Here is a 20,940-nt window from a genome sequence, read left to right as displayed (position 1 = left end):
TAACAAGTGGGTGAGAGGAATGAAGAGAATTGGATTCCACAAGAAGAAAGCTTTTTCAGTTTGGCCTGTTTTCTCCAGCCACCCATAATAAATGAGATTCACATACTAGAAGATTAAATTGTTAATACCCAAATCCCGCATCAGCGCACAGCTTCATAAATCTATAAACAATATCTTCCCTTAATCCTGCCATAGCATATGCATGCAAGCCACGACACACACTTACATGCTAGCCAAAACCAGTGTCACAAACCATCTACATCCCAACTATAGATTCCTATTTATGTATTCATATTTTGAATTAGCTTTTATTTTTTGGTTTTCAGTTTTAATTTTAGTTCATTTTTAATAGTTTTTTTCTTAATTCTGTATAGCTTTATTTTTATTTCAATTATAATTTCAGGAAGTTTAATCATTCAACGTAAACATTTATTTGAGCTAATTGACAAAAATCTGTCAAAAATGTCAAATTTTCACTTTTGTTTATTTGAGCTTTATTTTCGTTTTTAACACTGATTCCTAGTCTGTTTGAAGTCATTATAATTCAATTGAATTCAACATTAATATGTGGCTAGATCACATGGTTAAATATGCATATCAAACTGCACAGCCTGCACTGACTTGCGCATCAGTGGCAACACTCCTCAGGCTCATAGACCCTGTCATATTCATAAAATAATATTTTCATTCTGACATGAGTGTATAAATACATGTTTGCTGTAATCTAATATGGATCCTCTTTGTGTGCACCATCTTTGTGAATCTGATGTGAAGCCCTTTTGTAGCATATGCAACAGTGAAGTGAACCTAATATAACCATGATTAGATTATGTTATGCGTGCAATACATGAAAGACAAGTCTCAATGAATAATCTTTTCTTTCTATGTTATACAAGCAGTTCCAAAAATAGTAAAAACTGTATCTTGATGAGAGCTTAATAAAATCACACTGGGGCACAGTACAGAAGGAAATTTGGGTTTTCATCATACAGTAGATGTAAATCTTGTTGGCTAATCCATCATGAACAAGGCAAATGATGTATAGTCCTTTATATATTTATTAAGTCAAATCCCTTAGCGAACTTGTGCTGAGCAACTGCACCACGCTTAACTGAAAAAGCAAGCATGCCTGAATGATATCTTAAGATATGTTAAAAACCCTAGGAATCACTTGATGAAAGAGGTTTTCTTGCCTGTGTTTATACGGGACGTTTGGGCATTTCCAAATAGCTGTTGGACGGTGTGGGACATTCTAATATTAATGAAAGCTTTTTTATGCAAAGGAATAAAAATACAATAAATTAAATGGGTAATTCTCTCACACTTCTGACTTTTTTCTCGCAACTGTTAGTTTGTATTTCACTATTCAAAACTCACAATAAGACTGGATTGGCTCATTTAGATTCCTGTCACAATGACAGATTTGATACAAATACCTTATTAGTTCATGAAAGTAGAAATGCAAAGGTTTTGACATTATTCATCCTTGCAGAAATGCAGTAACTTATTCTCTCAGCTGTGCCTGATAGTTAAACATCTGCTCCTGATATGTTGCAGACGGATCTCACTGAGCAGTAATAGCGTCTGGTCACCAGTAGCCATGTGACCTTATTATCCACCGCCATGATGATGCTCAACCCAGGCTAACTAAATGACCACCACTGTATGTCTAAATATAACTCCCAGGGCAGAGAGTGTAATCTAATACTGGCTGCTCAGAACTCAGTGCTATCAGGTCGATATGTATCCATCACGTGGCAAAAATGGAGACCATAGGAGAACAGCATGATCATTACTGAACTAATCATTGACATGACGACAGAACGGTGTGAAAGATCTCATCTAAACTCTCTCAAATCACCTTTGAAGCAACATCTAGAGCATATACTTCAAATTTTGCAAAACAAAATTCTCTCTGAAATTCTCTCAGCACTAATTTAATAGAATTCATCAGTGGACAGAAAGGCCTTTTATGCTGAAAAGCTGGAGTGTAATTCTGCTCTATATTAACTACATGAAAAATGAACAAAATGTTGAATGTAGCTACTTGTTTACTTCATAGGAGCAAGTGCAAGTCTGCATTTTAAAGCATTTTCCATCAGTGCTACGATATGAAAACATTCCATTCATTGAGAAGGTCAGTTTTCTATGTTCTTAGTCTTATTGTCGCTTATGCTCTTCAGTCGTCTGGTATTAAGTCTCATTTTCTGTCTCTCTTTATCTTTTGTTCAGTCTTCTGCCTGTAACAGGAGTTATTTTGGTTGACCAAATGGATCATCTGACTGTGGTTTGTAAGGCTTTGATGAAGCAACTAATGTTCCTTGGTTCAGGGCAGCTGCTTTGAGAATGGGATTCAGGGGAAAATCCTGTCTGTTATCATACCACATACCACATCCCTGCAGTCACTGAGGAGAAAGGATGAGGCTTGCAATAAAAGTTTCATATTTTGTAATGCATAGTGCCACTGGCAGACCCTTGGTTGACACTTAAAAACAATGACTGCTCTCCTAGATCTCTATGGTGAGACATGTTTTCAAACACAGAGCTCTGATTTAGGACTAAAGGCTTAACCTTTGGACATTTTGGACAGATTAATTCATTCAGTGTTATTTCTTTTGAAACAATACTGAACTCCATTTCAAAATATTCATTATTCAAAATTTCATGAATTAACTTAAAATGTATAATTATATGTTGTAATACAGTAAAATGTTTTTATTTATCAAAGAATTTACCACTGTGTCCACAAACGTGTTAAGCAGCACAACTGTTTTCAACATTGATAATAAGAAGAAATGTTTCTTGAGCTGCAAATCAGTATATTAGAATGATTTCTTAAGGATCATGTGACACTGAAGACTGTAATAATGGCTGCTGAAAATTCAACTTTGACAGCACAGTGTATTATAATAAAAATTGGTTCTATATGAAATACCACTGTCCTAAAAATATTGTGTGTGTGCACGCGTGTGTGTGTGTGTGTGTAAACATACACAAATAAATTTAAATGCCAAATACAATAAATAAATGAGCAAAAAAAAAAAAAGTGTATTGTTATAGTTGCATTGTATTTAAAGCAAAGTGTCTAAACTTTGCAATTTCTCTCTCTCACACTCTCTCTTTCTCACACACACAAACACACACACACACACACACACACGGTTTTAACTCATTAGAAAACTTTTTTTTTTTCAGTTAACTCTTCTAATGATTTTTTTTAAGAGTTAAGCCAAATACAATTTTAGAGTTTTTAGCAAAAATAAATTGTAAAAACTAGTACTGTCAGTTTAATGCATTAACTTATTCGTTATGAAAAATTATGCAATTTAAATCTTTTTTAATGCAGTTAATGCACTGGCCCCAGCCCCAGACCCGTACGTCATCTTACATTTCATACAGTTGACCGTTGACAAATACTTTGTAAGGCAACAACTCTATATTATGGTGGCCGAGAAAGCTCAACACGCTGCAACTTAAGAAAACACATGCAAACTGAAAAAACACCAGCAAATGATGAAAACATCTTAATTAGTTTGACAACACAAGTGTTGCAAATCATCACAACACGTGCATATAACGAAACGCGCTGCAAATCATCACAACACATGCATATAACGAAACGCGCTGCAAATCATCACAACACATGCATATAACGAAACGCGCTGCAAATCATCACAACACATGGATATAACGAAACGCGCTGCAAATCATCACAACACATACATATAACGAAACGCGCTGCAAATCATCACAACACATGCATATAACGAAACGCGCTGCAAATTTTTCACAACACATGCACATAACGAAACGTGCTACAACTCATCACAACACATGCATATAACGAAACGCGCTGCAAATCATCACAACACATGCATATAACGAAACACGCTGCAAATCATCACAACACATGCATATAACGAAACGCGCTGCAAATTTTTCACAACACATGCACATAACGAAACGTGCTACAACTCATCACAACACATGCATATAACGAAACGCGCTGCAAATCATCACAACACATGCATATAACGAAACACGCTGCAAATCATCACAACACATGCATATAACGAAACACGCTGCAAATCATCACAACACATGCATATAACGAAACGCGCTGCAAATCATCACAACAGATGCATATAACGAAACGTGCTACAACTCATCACAACACATGCATATAACTAAACGCGCTGCAAATCATCACAACACATGCATATAACGAAACGCGCTGCAAATCATCACAACACATGCATATAATGAAACGCGCTGCAAATCCATCACAACACATCTACATTAACAAACAATTAATGAAGCATTGCAAATTTATTTTCATTAACCTTGAAATTATATTTTGCTGAGGAAATTAAAGTTAGCCATCTTAACTAACGTTTTACATTAATCATGTAATTATTCAGCTTATTTAGGCTAATGATATCCAAAAGATAAAGGAATCATGCAATCAGGGTGTTTAAAAAAAAAACCTTTCAGTTCACCAATAACTTTTTTTGGGGTCTCCTTGAAACATTTCCAATGTGGTCAGTGCTATTTGCAGCAGGACTTGCAGCGTTTCTTAATTTGCATGTGTTGTGAAGGATTTGAAGCACATTTCGTTATATGCATGTGTTGTGATGGATTTGCAGCGCGTTTCGTTATATGCATCTGTTGTGATGGATTTGCAGTGCGTTTCGTTATATGCATGTGTTGTGATGATTTGCAGCGCGTTTCGTTATATGCATCTGTTGTGATGGATTTGCAGTGTGTTTCGTTATATGCATGTGTTGTGATGATTTGCAGCGCGTTTCGTTATATGCATGTGTTTTGATGATTTGCAGCGCATTTCGTTATATGCATGTGTTTTGATGATTTGCAGCGCGTTTCATTATATGCATGTGTTGTGATGGATTTGCAAATAATCTGGAATGGCGTTACAAACACACACACACACACACACACACACACACACACACACACACACACACACACACACACACACACAATGCCTGTATGGTGTCTGTTTTAGTGACTTAAAAAAAACATTTCAACAGCTTGTGTTGCCTGGAAACAAAATGTTTTTCCCCCCTCATTGAATCTGGGTCTAAAGAATTAGTTCAAAGGTGAGAACTGTGAAAGACACTTTCTCTACACATGTCTAAGTAGCTCTTCAAGTACTGTAGGTCAAAGGTAGTTCACCACCAGAGGTCATTCTCATTATGACAGCAAAATGCATAACCTAGTTGATAGGCTTTCCGATTGGTCGCTGAAATATAGGTTACCAAATTTGCACAGCAGTGCTAAATGACACATCAGTTGGTGACAGTCACAAGCCTTGCTCAAATACCTGTGTACGTTACCGGCAACTTTATCAACAAAAACAGCTGAAGCTCAGGTCTCGGTGCTTACTGTAGCATTAGCCATTGCTCCTGACTGCACTGGAGCTGGTGCACAGCTAGGGGAAGCTTTCCTCAGACACAACACATTCTCTGCTTTACAGCCCAAGTCCCCCTATGCCCACGGCTTAAGATAATAATATACCTTAACCCATAGGTCATAAATGCACATTACTGGTAATAATTGATCAAGCTGTGAGTAAGCATTTAAATATTTAATATCAACACTGTTTAAAAAAAAAAATTATTGGTGTTTATATGGTTATGTTTCAATTAACTATTATTTCTCAGATGATTTTGGAAGGCAACACATTACTACATAATATCATAGTTATTAAATATTCACTTGGTTAGCTCTACAGTTATCTTGAATCAGTTCTTGATTATTTTGTGTGACGTTAAGTTGTCTAAAAGGCAGTTCGTTCATCAGAAGTGCATTCTCATCATCAAGGCATACACTATATCAATAGTACTTCAGGAATTCAACATGCTGTAATATCTTTCACTTCAGCTTTACAGCAGGGACATCTACTGGTGACTCGATGTAAGCGTCCTGCACGAGGCTTGATCTTAGTCTGTCATACTCATCAGTTTATATTCCCTGATTCGAAAGTGTCCAGCTTTAGATCGCTTCTTAGCAATACAATCTCTATTTCTGAGCTCATTTGAAAACTATTTTAACACACTAATGGTTGTATTCCCCTCCAGACTGCTCAGATTATTTATGACCATTTATCATTCTAATATGCTAAACATTCAGTTACTTTTCTCTTCAATGAGTTCTAGACAAAATATTTGATCGTTGTTTATACAGAACCACTAAAACATCTGTTTCTGTAAGTATGGTAAAGCAGAGAAACTATACTATTTCAACTATAACGCCGGCTCGTCCTGACTCATCACTAAACAATAAAGGTCATAAATCTATGTTTCCTCGCAGACTGCTGGCAGCAGAGGGCCTCCTAGCTATTCATATCTCTTAAAGGTACAGATCAACCCAAAATGAGAACCCTGTTCCAAACATTTATGACTTTCTTTGACGAATTTATCCATCGTTTCTATGCAGTTACAAAGAACGGGGCCTGGGGCTTTCAATCTTCAAAAATGATGCAAAATTATCTGGACATAAATGGCATTTATAGATTTATGTACAGTACATACTGTTATATGCTTTGAGTGGTGGATTCGTTTGATTTTATATATTTTTATTTTATTTATTTAAACTTTGTTAACCAGATCAACTTGATTCTTTGATGAGCTATGAATGAAATCAAGCTTGGCTAGTCTCACTAACTTTGATGATGTCAAGATAAACTGAGGTTGCTAAGATCTTTTTATGTTTTTGAAAGAAGTCTCTAAGGCTGCACTTATTTGATAAAAAATTCAGTAAAAACTAATACTGTGAGATATTATTAAACTTAAAAAAATACCAGGTTTCTATTTTAATTCATTTAAAAAATCTAATGTATTCCTTTGATGACTAAACAGAATTTCTCTTCAGTGTCACATGATCCGTCAGAAATCATTGCAATATGCTGATTTGGTCCTCAAGAAACATTTCCTATTATTATCAATGTTGAAAACAGTTGTGCTCCTTAATATTTTGGTAGAAATTATAATACATGTTATTCAGATTCTTTGATTACTTGGAAAGTTCAAAATAATAGCAATCATTTAAAATATACCTTTTTTTTAACAATGCCCTTATTTGCTACTGAATACATAAGAAAGAGAAAAAGCACGTAGAAGTACGGGAATGTTTCCTCTTAAACCAAGTGTTTTTTTTTTCATGGTTTTATGTATAAAAACAATTGTACTTTTATCTTCTGGTAATACACTTGCATTCAGCTTTAACATCCCTTTCCTGAGCTACTTAGTGTTGAGTGGTGACAAGAGCAGCAAGAGTTGATAAGAGTGTTAAACCTCTGGTGACCAGCCAAGAGAAATGGACTGCTTCCTCACTCATACAGTCAAGTGTGTGTGTCCAGCACCTCCGAGCATGTGAAGCCTGAGAGCTAACGGTCCTCATTGTCCAGGCTCCGCGACCTTTCCATGGAGAGTAAGCTGGAGGTTGGGGTGGGGGGGTGGGGGGGGGGGTCATTTCCGAGGATTGTTGGAGGTCTTTGAAACTATTAAATGAGGGAGTGGAATAGATAGAGGTGGGGGACACAGGGAACGGAGGGGAGTGGACTGACAGGAGAGGGGAGGGAGTGGATCATTTTCGAGATGGGGGGTGGAGAGTTTCCATAAGGCACCAGAGAGCAGCAGCTATACAACATCTTGTCCTCACGTGTTTGTAGCGGTTCCTGTGTGTTTTGAGGAGTACACAGATATGGTGGTGCTGAGGTTGGTCGTGCTACTCCAGGGGCTGCTTCTCGCAGCACGATGTGAGGTCAGAGCCAGAGACCCGGAGCTAGAAGAGGAGGATGAGCTGAAGGACATGTCAGACGGTGGTGGATGGGACCACAGAGTACCACTGGTTGGGTTTGGAGCACCTCATCATGGTCAAGGACTAAACAGGCAGACTCCTGATGTGTATGGGTCTGTACACCATCCACTTGGTCATGGACACCATGATCCCAGTCCTGGACATCTTTCTCCAGACCCATCAGATCCATCAGATCCATCAGCCGGGGGCTCTTTACCCCGCACTGGGTAAGTGTTGCTGTTCTTTATTCATTCATGCTTCATTTGATTCAAACAAATAATCGTGACCACATTGTGCAATAAAGTAATTTATTGAGGTTTTAGCTGAAAAGGGGATTGTCCACCAGGGTAATTCTCTCATAATCTATCTCATTACATGTATGTCATAAAAAAAACGTGCATGGTTTTGCATAGCTCATTATTTGTCCTGGACAGAAACCCAGGTTGAAGCAGAGCAGCAGCTTGTGAGGTTGTAAAAACAAAGTGAAGTTGGGTTCCTCTCTATCATTTCCTCAAGTTTCTTATCTTCTTATCAAAGCTCATTTTTGTAACCATTTCTTTACTTTTATCTTCTTATCAAAGCTCATTTTTGTAACCATTTCTTTACTTTCACTTTCGATCAGTGTATCTTTAAAAAAAATAAAAATACGCCACATTAGGGTTAAAGCAGAGCAGCTCGTGAAGCAATTTCTGCAAAAACAAAGTAAAGTTAGGCTCCTCTCCATCATTTCCTCAAGTTTCTTATCTTCCCCATCTCGGTTACAATCAGCGTTTTGCTGATGTGGAAGCTAAACACAGGAAAAGTGTTCCAGCAAACATTTGGAGGTACCTGTTACTAAGAATACTCTAACCTCACATCTCAGTGTCAAGAGTGCCCATATGTTTTCTCTTAACTCTGGCTAATCCTTATAATTCAGCCTAATTACCTGGAGCAGATAGGAGCCGAATGTTTCCTGCGCTTTGAGATCAGACTCAGTTTAATCTTTGTACAAGAGCTGGGTCACTCTTTACGTCAACCCGCATGCACGCATTACACCCCAGTTTGCTCAACAGCAGGCTTGAGTCTCTGATAACACCCTCACTTTGTATTTAATACAGTGTCCTTGTGATTAAAGGAAGAAAACCAGGTTTGGGTCTGATTAAGATCCCATTACGACCCCATTCAGAAAATCCAATTCATGCAGTTACTGAATTTGATTTGAGGTAGCAAATACTGTACACTACTTTATTAATTACAGAATTCTAATTATGTAAAAAAAAAAGGAATTTAATAAAGAATTAGCAATATATACAACATATGAGATACTAATTTACAGAAACATTCAATGGTTTTTAATGATCAGTTATTTAAATGCCACATGCAGAAATTAACAATGAAAAATTTATGTTTTTACAGATGATTATTAATAATCAATGGCATTTGCAGATGCAATGCTTCCATTTATTTTGTAATGTAACTTGGCTTTTATATTTTGATGTTTATCATTAAAGCCTAGATTAGGGAAACATAAAAGGTTTGTTAAATAACAGGTGGAATTTAGGGGAGGTCTCGGTCTGCGGATGAAAGAAAAGAACCTTTTTTAGAGATGTGATGTCTTGGCACGCATGGACAGATCTGAATAGATAGAAAGAAAGACAGAGAGACAAAGAAAGAGTTTGATGCCCAGGTGCACAAAATTGGAGGGAATTGGAGGAAAATATCATTGAGCGTGGATAACAAAGGGAATGTTTTGTAGTTTTGGGGACAATTAAATAAAAATTGTCGGCAATAACTAGAAATTTCACTTCACAAAGTTTCTCAAGCGTACTGAACATAAAAAAGCTGTTGGAATATCACAACAAATCAAATATCAAAACAAATTACATGTTCTTATGAAACAAAACCTTGTTTTGTCAAAGTCAAATCATCAAGACACACGTCTTTGGTCAGTGAAATCCCCTGAATTCATATGAATGTGGATGTCCTGACCTAACACTTGTGTACCTCTCTCCACACCCGTGGATTCGGTTTCTATATTTCAAATCATCTCACACACTCTTCTTTCTCCGATGTGGTTTTAGTTCATCTGCTTTCCTCCTGGGTCCATCTCAAGAAGCTGCTTTAGCTTACATCCTGGCCCTAAAAAAGTTTTTCATACAATTTACTTCTTGGGTCTTAACCAATCTCTTTAAAAAAAGGAAAAGAAACAAGAAAATCCTTGTTTCCTTTTGTGCTCAAATCAATATAAACTCACCACTTCACTTGCTTATAATGAGCTTTATTTCTTGGACCAGAATCAGAGGAATGACATGGATGTGGAGAGGTTTATCGGTTGCAGCTGCTGTACAATAGGATCCAAAGTCAATCTAAATCCTTGATTAATAGTCAGCCTTAATATTTCAACTATGTATACAGTAGGATAAATGTCCGCTGATTAAAACATCAAAACAGCTTTTCAAAGCTCTTTGATTTGTTACAGGCATTTGTATACGTTTCTCTCTAACTCATAATATGTTATGGCTTAGGATGTTCACTGAATATACACAGTTCTGTACATAACTTGCTGTCTGTGATGCTGTAAAATTGTAGTTTTTTTTGAACAAGTGAACTCACTAAATGGAGACAGAAAATGAAAGCTAATGGATTGAGACACAAGCTGCCTAATTTGTTTTTCTTTCTGTATCAAGAGGGCCAGAATTCGGCTCCAGATCATTCCAGCTCGATTTAACCTCTTCTTAGGGTTACAGAAGCTATAAGTAAACCAGAGATGAAGGCAGCGAGAGGCAAGTCTGTTGTGCACCATCCTTTAATTCTTTAATCCCAGTCTGCCCCAGAATAAAGCAAAATCACAGACTTGTAAACTAAAGTGATTCACATGCTCTAGGTAACTTGTCTTGAGACCTTTAATCCCTTTACCTTCAGATTCTATTAATCAATGAGAACATTATGGTTAGCTTAGTTATCAAAACAAATATAATGTCAGAGGAATGACTAAGTAATGTTCGAAACATTCCTTGTGTTAACTCTCAACAACAGAGACAAAACGTCTTTACATCTGCAATACGCTTCCCCTCTGTTTGACATTTTCAGTTTGTGTGCATTACCAGAAAATGTAGTGTGTTGCTCAAGAATCACCACTTAGATGGTGATACTCTGACATTTTGTATACCTTTTATCAAAGTTTCTTCTATTTTGGAGACAAGCACTAATGCTGTTTATGTAAGACTAACTGTGGCATGTATGGTACACAACTGATTTTGTTTTAGCTCAAACCTTGTGTAAAGCTCTCTAGGATAAGTCAGGCTGTAAGTTTCATAGTCTAATGATCGAAAACACATTAGGTTAGGCGATATCAAGTTTGAAATCGAATGCGATTAATATGCGTTGATGTGATGATACTACTAGTCATGGGACTGGCTTTACTGATGAGATGCGCATGACAATCACATGTGATTAATTGCACAGCGCTACATTAGTTATTACTAATCATCCATAAATAGTGCTGTTACTTACCAATAGTGTTTGGGACGAGTATATTTGTGATTTGGCTTGTAAATGATGCTTAATGTAAGATGTATGATGGCCTGTGGGTTTAAAACCACATGGTACGTTACACAAGTCAAAAACTCAACATGCCGTATTCCCAGTCATTTAGTCATCAAAATTCTTTCAGAATGAAGCGGTCCTCTTGACCTGATTTGCCCTACATTCATGTTTGATTAATGGAGAGACCAATACAGTGTTTCTCATTCTCAAGCTCACACTGAACGAATTAACCAAACATTGACCAAAGACTGAACAATTACACCCCAAACAATTCACAACTCGGCAGTGGATGTGATGGACTTGTAAGGGAGGTTGTGATCCATCTTGCATGTGGACTATGAATCATACATCAAGAGGATTGAGCAAGTTAAAACAACCTATTGCAGGATGATGTTCCTCCTCAGAGGACCATTTCCAAATACATCTATCCACAGAGCCTTATCTGTCCAGCCTTTAACTTCAACAAACCTCTGATCTCTGCTCGGTGTTAACGGTTAACTCGTAATCAGTAACAAAGATTCATGTCAAAGATCAGCTCTAAAATAACTGCAGCTCATCATCATCAGCTCTGCCGTGACCTCAGGAAAAGGATCTCACAGCTGGTCGCAATGAAATCTTAGAGCTGTGTTTTGTCTTTCTGGTCAGCCACCCTCAATCAGTGTATGTAACCAACCTCTAAACCTGTGACATGGTACGGACCTTCTCTGTTCTTGGTGTGAAGCAATGACCTTTCAATTTTATTTATCTCCTCATTGAACTCCTCATTTGTATTCAACAGGTCAATCGAGAATTCAATAGAGAACTTTTCATCTCCCTCACTGCTTGATCAGATCAGGGATGCCATGATCTCAGCACCAGTATCAATGAGTCATGACTGTTGGCACCCGAACACCTATTCTTTGGTTCCTGGTTTGAAAGGAAGCAACTGTGTGCCAAACACATTGTGTTGATAGGAATTCAATGTTATTACAAAGTATTTTTTATTTCCAATAACCAAGAATAACAAAATTAGGTTTTTCACATTTTAATTAACCATGGGTTAAGGTCTTTTTAAAACCCAGTAAATAGAACTATTATTTTAGACTCATTCTGATTGTATGAGGTGTGTGCGTTACAGAATACTATTAATTGCCTTTGTTCTCCCAACATTTGCATACAGTTGTTTCATTTTGCCAGTCGCATGCTACTTTCAAGTTGGTTGTGAAGTTGCTGTTACCCTCCTAATGATCCATTTTTAAAGAAATAGTGTTTAAAAAATTATATTTTGTGGAAATACAATGGTAATTCTAACTTTATTTTTCACTAATCTCATGGCTTTGATTAGATGCATCATATCCAGTTTCACAGGGTCTAGCTGCAAATGTTCAAATATTTCGACATAATCAAGGCTCAAATCCATTCGAAAATTCAGCATACATATGATTGGAACTGTTTTAATGTTTCACACTTGAAATTTTGAATGGTGTTTTGCACCACTTTTTACCCTGAAAAGAGGTTATCTATGAAGGTTTACAGTGTGTGAGAAAAGTCAAGATGTTCAGCAAGAGACAACCAATCATAAGCTGCCACATGGTGCTTGCCTCATTAAATATTCATGTGCTTTGTATAGTCACATAACTTTACATAAAGAAGGAAACTCTCCAAAATGACAATATGAAAAATGTCTGGAATCACAGCATATTTTCTCTTAATGTTGCTGTAAATGGTGTTTATTCCGGCCGTGAGATTTCCATGGATGCATTCCAAGAAACACATTAAAGGGCTTAATGTGTCATTTGTTGATTAATATTTGCCGGTAGACAATGAAATATTTTCAGGCATGACCCTGAGAACTAGGAGAAAAAAGGTTCAGCTAAACACAAGTATCCAAAAATAACTATTTTATTGCTAATTGGTTACAATGAACCTCTGGCCTTGACCAAACTAGATACTTCCAATGTTTCCTAACTACAGAGTATACTTAACAAGTTGTGTGGCTGACGTTCACTCTCCCTTCCAGGAATTGGTGTGCGTTTGTTCACAAGCAGGCTGTTACTGTGGCAGTATATTGTGGAACTGAGAAGTACACCATAAGGTCACAGAGTCCTTGTCCTAACCGCACCCCAGACTGCCAGCTAGTGATGTAAGTAATACATTATATTTTAAAAGTGAAATAGGTGAAATGTAGATTCTGCACTACAAGCACAAAACCCTCACCTGTTCCATCACCTTCCATAGTTGGGATCCGGAAGTAAAAATTCCTTTCATTTTCTCAACAGAGAATTAAATTTTGCATGATGACTAATGAAGTTTTAAAGACAGACCTATGAACTATGAAGTTGTTAACTGATGGTATGCTTTTGTTGAATCCACTGGCATGCATTACTTGTTTTTTAAATAATTGTGCTCAACAGTGGAATTACTGATGGGTTACTTTGTTACTCATGATTCTGAAGAGAAATAATCAATTCTCAATCCTAGTTATGTAATTACGAGAAATACATTGTGCCAAATGAATATCTTTAAATCAATAGTTTTATATTTTTGTTTTTAATTCAATTATATAATTCTCAAAGTTTTATAGGATTTTAGTTTGTCTCAATAAAGATGTCCAGTACACAGTCTTGTACCATTGTCTTTTTGTCCACCTATTTATTTATTTTTTCTTCTTCAAATTAAAATTTGTAATGTTGTAATTCATCTCCTAGCTGGCTGGTTTGGTTCATAATGTATAACTCCTAAACAAAGCCTTTTTAAAATCCCTAAAGAAAAATGAATGGGAAAAACACTTCTGGAACCTATAGATTGATGAAAAAGTGCATTCTATTGGTTGAACAGACAGCTAGTCCTGCCCATAAACTCCTGTCACTGATTGAGTTTTTACTGGTTGATGCATATTAAGCTAGAATAGAAAAGGTATTTTAACATAAAAACATATTATATCTCATAACTTAATCGTTATGCAACATAATTTGTATGCAGGTACAAGCTGTCCACTCGGCCAGTGTACAGACAGAAGGAGAAAATCCAAACTGCACTGTTGTGGCGATGCTGCCCTGGGCATGCTGGGAAAAACTGTGAGGAAACAGGTACTGATGAGACTTGACACAACAGTACTTAAAGGGTTAATTAATTTACCCCAAATTTAAATTTGTCTGTGTTTTATTTACCCACAAGGCATCCTAGGTGTATACGACTTTCTTATTTCAGACGAATCAAGTCAGAGTTATATTAAAATTTTCCTGGCTTTTCCAAGCTCTATCATTGCAGTCGGCGGGTGTTACAGTTGAACAGTCCACAAATCGTCCAATAGTGCACGCATCCAAAATAAAACATGCCTCACACCGCTCCGGGGGGTAAATAAAGTCCTCCTGTAGCGTATCCATGTGTTTTTATATGAAAAATATCCATATTTAAAACGTAAGACACTTTTCTCTCACATCTATCGACTTTGCGTGATTAGTGACAAATGAGGAGAGAGAACAAAAAATTTCAGTCATGAATTAGAAGTACAAACCGAGGATTTGTATAAAAAAAAAAAAAATATTTGTCTGAGGATTTCAATATAAACCAAAATGAGGCTGGTTTTCCATGGCTAAAGTAAGGAAACTGCATCCTTTGCTCGTATACACAATCTCACGAGACTAGCATATCTCAGAGGTGCACGCTGCACATAAGTCATTTGTTATTCGCCGGAACTCAGTCCGCATATGACAGATACCAGAAGTGAGAGAAAAGTGTTTATTACATTTGAAATTTTTTTATTTTTTTTCGTTATAAAAATTTATGGATTCACAATAGGAGGCCTTTATTCACTCCCCCGGAGCCGTCTGGGCCATGTTTTATTATGGATGCTTTCGCTTTATTTGACGACTTTGGACTGTTCAACTGTAACACCCGCTGATGATAGAATGATAGAACTTTGAATAGCCAGGACAATGTTTTTAATATAACTCTGACTGGATTTGTCTGAAAGAAGGAAGTCAAATACACCTAGCGGGTGAGTAAAACACAGGCTAATTTACATTTTTGGGTGAACTAACCCTTTAAGGTGATATTGGAATCAAGAACAAGAAGTGCTTGCAATACCATGCCTGACTTGCTTTATAAATCAGCGATAAACTTGTTTGCTTCTACACTTGTATTTCCATTTCCAAAAGATTGACATGGTGTTACTCCTCTCTTGTGTACATGTAACAAGATTAAAGATCTGAATACACTGCTCGTCCAAACGTATCCAAACATCTCCCTTCTAATGACCATGCATGGCTCTTTCATCTAATGTAAATTGGACCAGATTGTCCTAAACAGATGCAAAATGGCTTTTGGGGAAGTCGTGGCCTAGTGGTTAGAGAGTTGGACTTGCAATTGAAGGGTTGTGAGTTCGAGTCCCGGGCTGGCAGGAATTGTAGGTGGGGGGAGTGCATGTAAAGTTCTCTCTCCACCTTCAATACCACGACTTAGGTGCCCTTGAGCAAGGCATCGAACCCCCAACTGCTCCCCGGGCGCCGCAGCATAAATGGCTGCCCACTGCTCCGGGTGTGTGTTCACAGTGTGTGTGTGTGTGTGTTCACTGCTCTGTGTGTGTGCATTTCGGATGGGTTAAATGCAGAGCACAAATTCTGAGTATGGGTCACCATACTTGGCTGAATGTCACTTCACTTTGTAAAAGGAGCTTTTCACTAGTGAGGTGCGACATGTTCTTGAAAACAAGAAAGGCTTTCTTTGCTCAGTCACAGATGGCCACATCTCAGAATCTGAAGACCCTAGCATAGCAAGCACAGCACAGCCAGAGGGACATGAAGCAACAGACAGACTGTGTAAAAACTCTTTCATCTTTAAATAAGTTAAAAATCTACAGTTTTGCCATCTGTAATTGAATGAACTCTAATACAACATGGATACCCAGATAGCAAAAAATATCCGCACGGCTTCTTTTTGCCGCCGGCCCTAAGCTGTCGGCTATAGGTGCGTCCCGCTGGCGGGGAGGAAACGTTTGCCGCCGAATACGTCACTCCCATTTCTTGCGAGATGCCGGCCGACTGCTTCATTTTCTTTGGCGGTATAGCTGCTTCTCTACATGCTGATTGGTTAATACAGCATTCTAGCCATGCATGACTATATACCTGTAACAGACTGACACAGCCTGGCTACTGAAACAAACTGAGGAAAAGAAAAAAGCGTTTGTGCAATTATTAGCTGGCTATGAGAATGTTATTGCCCCAAATGGGAGGACGGAAAAGGGCGTATGAGCATTCTGAAGGCACGGGGCGAGCCCACACAGACTGTGCTTCAGTACAAGCATGGACAAAACAATAATACACACATGCACTGGAGCACGCTAGAATAATAACATGATTCAGAGGAGGGCGTCAAATCCACATCTCTAAAAATAATCCTTCGAGTTAGTTGTAGGGACACAAACAAAGGCTTTGGACGCAAACTTGGAAATTCCCATGCTCCTGATCAATCTGATACCAAGTACTCCTACTAATGACCTTCCTGAGATTCAAATGAACAGGTCGAAGTGCACATGATGGCAATGGTATCATCAATCAATACAATCACAATGCCATGTTTGATTTGGCACTACTGTTTTTCCTTCTCTTTTCTTAGGACATCTCAAACCAGCTCAGGAGAACGGAGAGCAGAATGATTATCAAATGTTTGGCGGTCCACCATATGAAGCTCAACAACCTGATGTAGAGAATCAAACTGCAGCAGAGCCCACTGATGACTATGAGCATAGCCGTCATGCTAGCCATGACCACTTTGAGAGGAGAGGTATGTTAAATTTTTTATGCAATATTCCTCATAGACTTTGCTTTGACCACATAGAACTTGCTAACAAGTTGCTAAATGGGACTGCAGAGGTTGACATGAAACATCAACATGCCAAACTGGTCAACTCATTTACTCTATAGTCCAGTTTTAGTCTTCTTGTGTTTATCCGTGCACTGTTGAAGCTATTCTAACTCAAACTTTCCAACCTGTAGATTTTAAATAAAGACAGAAAAGTTTTCAGAAGCTTAATGGTTTTGACGCTGAAGTAATGTGACCATGGTGTCCATTATTTATAGCCTACCTTTAGGCTTCAAAATTGGCAGTTAATTTGTGTTTTTTGTAGAGTATGTTAAAATCCCCTTTCCTCCATAACATTCTATTGTAATATATATTCAATAGGTCTCTCTTTTCACTCTGTTGTACATCCAAACACTAGAAAACAAATCATGTGTGTTGTCCGTACCAGAAAGTTGCTTGCCGGACACTTCCTTTGGTTGTAATATGCATTGTCAGAGATATTATTAGGATATTATTCTGTCTGTCTCGTCCAGAGCCGGTCTCTCGTACATCCTTCTGTTCTGTCCAGAGGATGCCGGATTAACAGAACAGTAAATAATGTTGCAGACTGGGCGAAAACCTCCATTCCTCTGCTCCTCCAACTCCTCCTCACTGTGCCTTCTCATTACTAGTTCCTGCACAGGATATCCTCTCTTTCCCTGGGAAATAAGTCCCCCATACAAACATTGTATGGTTGTGAGTGTGATGTCATGGTCTATGGAAATGACAGAGGTTCAGATATAGATTGAATCCAGGCACAAACAACCCTGAGAAAACTTTGAACGGCTGGAGAGGTATTGATGTAAGGACACAATTGTCACATAAATAACGCTTGAGAGACTCTTTTAAATGTGCATTCTCTCACAGAATAAGACAAAAGAATGAAAAAACTTTGAAGTCTGAATGGAGAATTTTCTTCTAGTTACCCTGTTCTGGGTAGGCAGAGCTTATGTGTTTGTATGAAGTGTGGTTCAACTAATAATAACAATGTTGTCAGGGTCATAAAATTTGACTCAATCATATATATTAGATTTTACAACACAGAAAAAAAAACAGCAGGAGCATAAATTCTGAAGCTATCTAGACAGTGTTTTGACAGCATGTCTATATTCAGCTTCCCAGCAGGGAACTTATACATGTACACATCTCTTCTTGCTTCAAACACTTAACTAAAACCTGTTCTCAAAATCCAAAAACAAAACATACCACACACATAGTTTCTTACAATGCAGGGGGTGTGAAAGACCTTGGGCTGATGACGGGTCAGTTAAAAGGTTCAAAGGTCGGTTGAATGACTCAGGCATGGAAATGGACATATAAATCATTCCGACATATTTTTGATGTTTCCTCATGAGCAGGACAAAAGGTCAAACAGGATAAACAGCATCACCGGCAAAATGATCTAAGAATGAGAATAGAATCAAATTTCTGTTTTGGTAATGTGGTTATTATCCTACAAAACTGTTGATGGGATTCCCCTCTTTGTACGTTGCTTAGAATGTTCAGAGAAAATAATGAGAATATATCTATTTTAATCTTTTCTCCAAACAAGGCCAAATTAAAGTTAATGTGCCTTGGTTTCATCCCATAATATCTTTCTATCTTTCCAGATCCTTATGCTCTAAATGAAGGTGTTCCTCAACCTGAAACTCCTTACCTTCACCATGGGCTCCTACCAATCTTGAAAGAGGCTGTGTTGTCTCAGCTGCAACCTGTGTTGGATGGTTTCAATCTAACCCTGGAACGGCTTTCTCAGGAGGTGCAGGGTTTGCAGCAGGACATGGCCCAACTCCGACATGAACAGGGGCAGGGGAGGGTCACTAAGCCTCTGGAGGTTGGTGGTGAGGAGCACAGTCCACAGGAGGCTGAGTTGAGGGAGAGTTTACAGAAACTGGAGGAAGTGAAAGCTCAGTTTCGCATCCACCGCGATGAGGTAGAAACGAGACTCCACTTGCAGCAAACCATGCTGCACTACAACCTGACGAATTTCAAGACCGACATAGATGTCAAAATCAAACGTAACCAAAAGATGTTACAGGTTAGAATTTTTATTCAACCTCGAGACACTTTTATATGTGCAGAACTATTGTACTGAATGAGTGTCTTGCTCTAGGTGAATCTCCACTCCCTGAACACGTCAATGTCTGAGGTGCGGCAGGAGCAAGAGAGGCTGGATGAGGAGCTTCAGAGGATTGGGCCTGAAAAGAAGACCAATCCTTCACAGAGTCAGTATTATGAGAGCACAGCTGTTTGGGAGGCCATCACATGTCTGGACAACAAAGTTATCAACAACACAGTGAGACTTAGTGGCTTGATTGAAGGCCATGAACAAGTGACTGCAAACATTAAGGACCTCCAAAATGGTTGGAGAGATCTGGACGAGAAAATAGTCCAGACTGGCCGCAACAGCCAGGTTCAGTTTATGGAGACAGTTTTAGAGGTGGAGGCAGCCAAGGTAGCAGTTCTTGACAGCATTAATGAGCTGAACAGCAACATCAGTGTTCTCCAAAGCACTCTGCAGCAGATGGAGACTGAAGTCGACAATCTCTTTACGGATTATTACAAGCATATAAGTTCGGCAAGAGAGGATTGTGACTGTATCGCGCTTGGAGCATCAGTGACCCAGTTGGAAGAAACTGTAGCTAATGTGAAAGAGATAGCGAATGAAAATAAGCTGGCCCGTGAGCGTAAGGCTCGGGAGATGTCAGACAGTCTGTCTTTGATTCCAACTGTGGAAGATCTGAAACTAGGGCTACTAAATGTGCAAAAGTCTCTTGCTTTTGAACAGGAAAAGAGCAGAATGTTACAGCAGACTGTGATGCAACTCCAGGCCTCTCTTCTGGGCAACCAGCAGGACATTAAAATACTCCAAGAGCATGATAGGGCCAAGGTCGAGGAGATCCAGCAACTACATAGCATTTTCAGCACCTTGCTCCAGGATGCCATTCGTCATTCGAATGTACTTGAGATTTTGCTTGGGGAAGAGGTGTTGGAGTTCATGGCATGGTCTCCTGAGGAAAAAATACGTTTCTCTATACCAGAATTGAAGGAAAGCATCAGAGATATGCAAAAACAGATCAATGGACACAGTCGCAGTTTGGTCTTAATGTTGAACTCTGCTTCGCCTCAGGTGACGGCAGCGGATGAGCCCTCAATGCTTTCAGACTGGCCCTCGGTGGGCATCAAAAGAAGACGTGAGGATGAACGATTTGACCTGTCCGAGGAGTACTCTGATAATGACTTCTGGACTTTAGAGAAAATGGTGAAAGAACTTGGAGCTGACATTAAACAGCTTGAGGAACATCGTTGTTCTACTTGCTGCAACTGCACTAGAACTCCCCCTGGTGGCATGGAGGTGAAACTGCAGTCTGAGGTGGATACTTTGCGTAAGGACCTTGAGACCCACCTTAGAGTTTTTAACAGCATTTTCAGTAATACAGAGGGACTTACTGGCCCTGAGATATCTGTAGATTTGAATAAACTGTCAGCTTTGATGAAGAGAAAGGAAGCAAAACAGCAAAACAGGAAACAAAGGAAGAGAGCAGATAAAGCTGTTCAGACGGGAGAACGAGTGAATTACCGCTTCAAAAGAGATGCATCACTGGAGTCTGCAGGTAAGGACATAATTAAACACACAGTACCTTGCAAAAGTATTCACACTCTTAATAATATAGCTAATGTAACTTACAGGGCTTTCTCTATTAAAGAACTGCCCCATCAAAATTATTTTAATATACTGTTGTTTTATGGTTAGGGAGCCTTGATGGGGGGGAA

The 20,940-nt window shown here is 38.4% G+C and overlaps 1 protein-coding gene across 1 annotated transcript in view; it reads left to right on the top strand.

The window, feature by feature from the left end:
* The first annotated feature begins 7,624 nt into the window (after window positions 1-7,624).
* LOC132157269 (multimerin-2-like) overlaps window positions 7,625-20,940 on the top strand; it is a 16,395-nt gene continuing 3,079 nt past the window's right edge. The window contains exons 1-6 of the mRNA XM_059566529.1: window positions 7,625-8,048; window positions 13,346-13,468; window positions 14,308-14,414; window positions 16,942-17,109; window positions 18,777-19,204; window positions 19,280-20,780. Coding sequence (XP_059422512.1) covers window positions 7,726-8,048; window positions 13,346-13,468; window positions 14,308-14,414; window positions 16,942-17,109; window positions 18,777-19,204; window positions 19,280-20,780 — 2,650 coding nt within the window. The 5' untranslated portion in view covers window positions 7,625-7,725. The remainder of the gene's footprint in view (window positions 8,049-13,345; window positions 13,469-14,307; window positions 14,415-16,941; window positions 17,110-18,776; window positions 19,205-19,279; window positions 20,781-20,940) is intronic.

Source organism: Carassius carassius, chromosome 14, assembly GCF_963082965.1.
Source record: "Carassius carassius chromosome 14, fCarCar2.1, whole genome shotgun sequence".
Lineage (NCBI taxonomy): Eukaryota > Metazoa > Chordata > Actinopteri > Cypriniformes > Cyprinidae > Carassius > Carassius carassius.
Note: the sequence above shows the minus strand (reverse complement) of the source record. Positions and strands in the feature narration are given on the sequence as shown.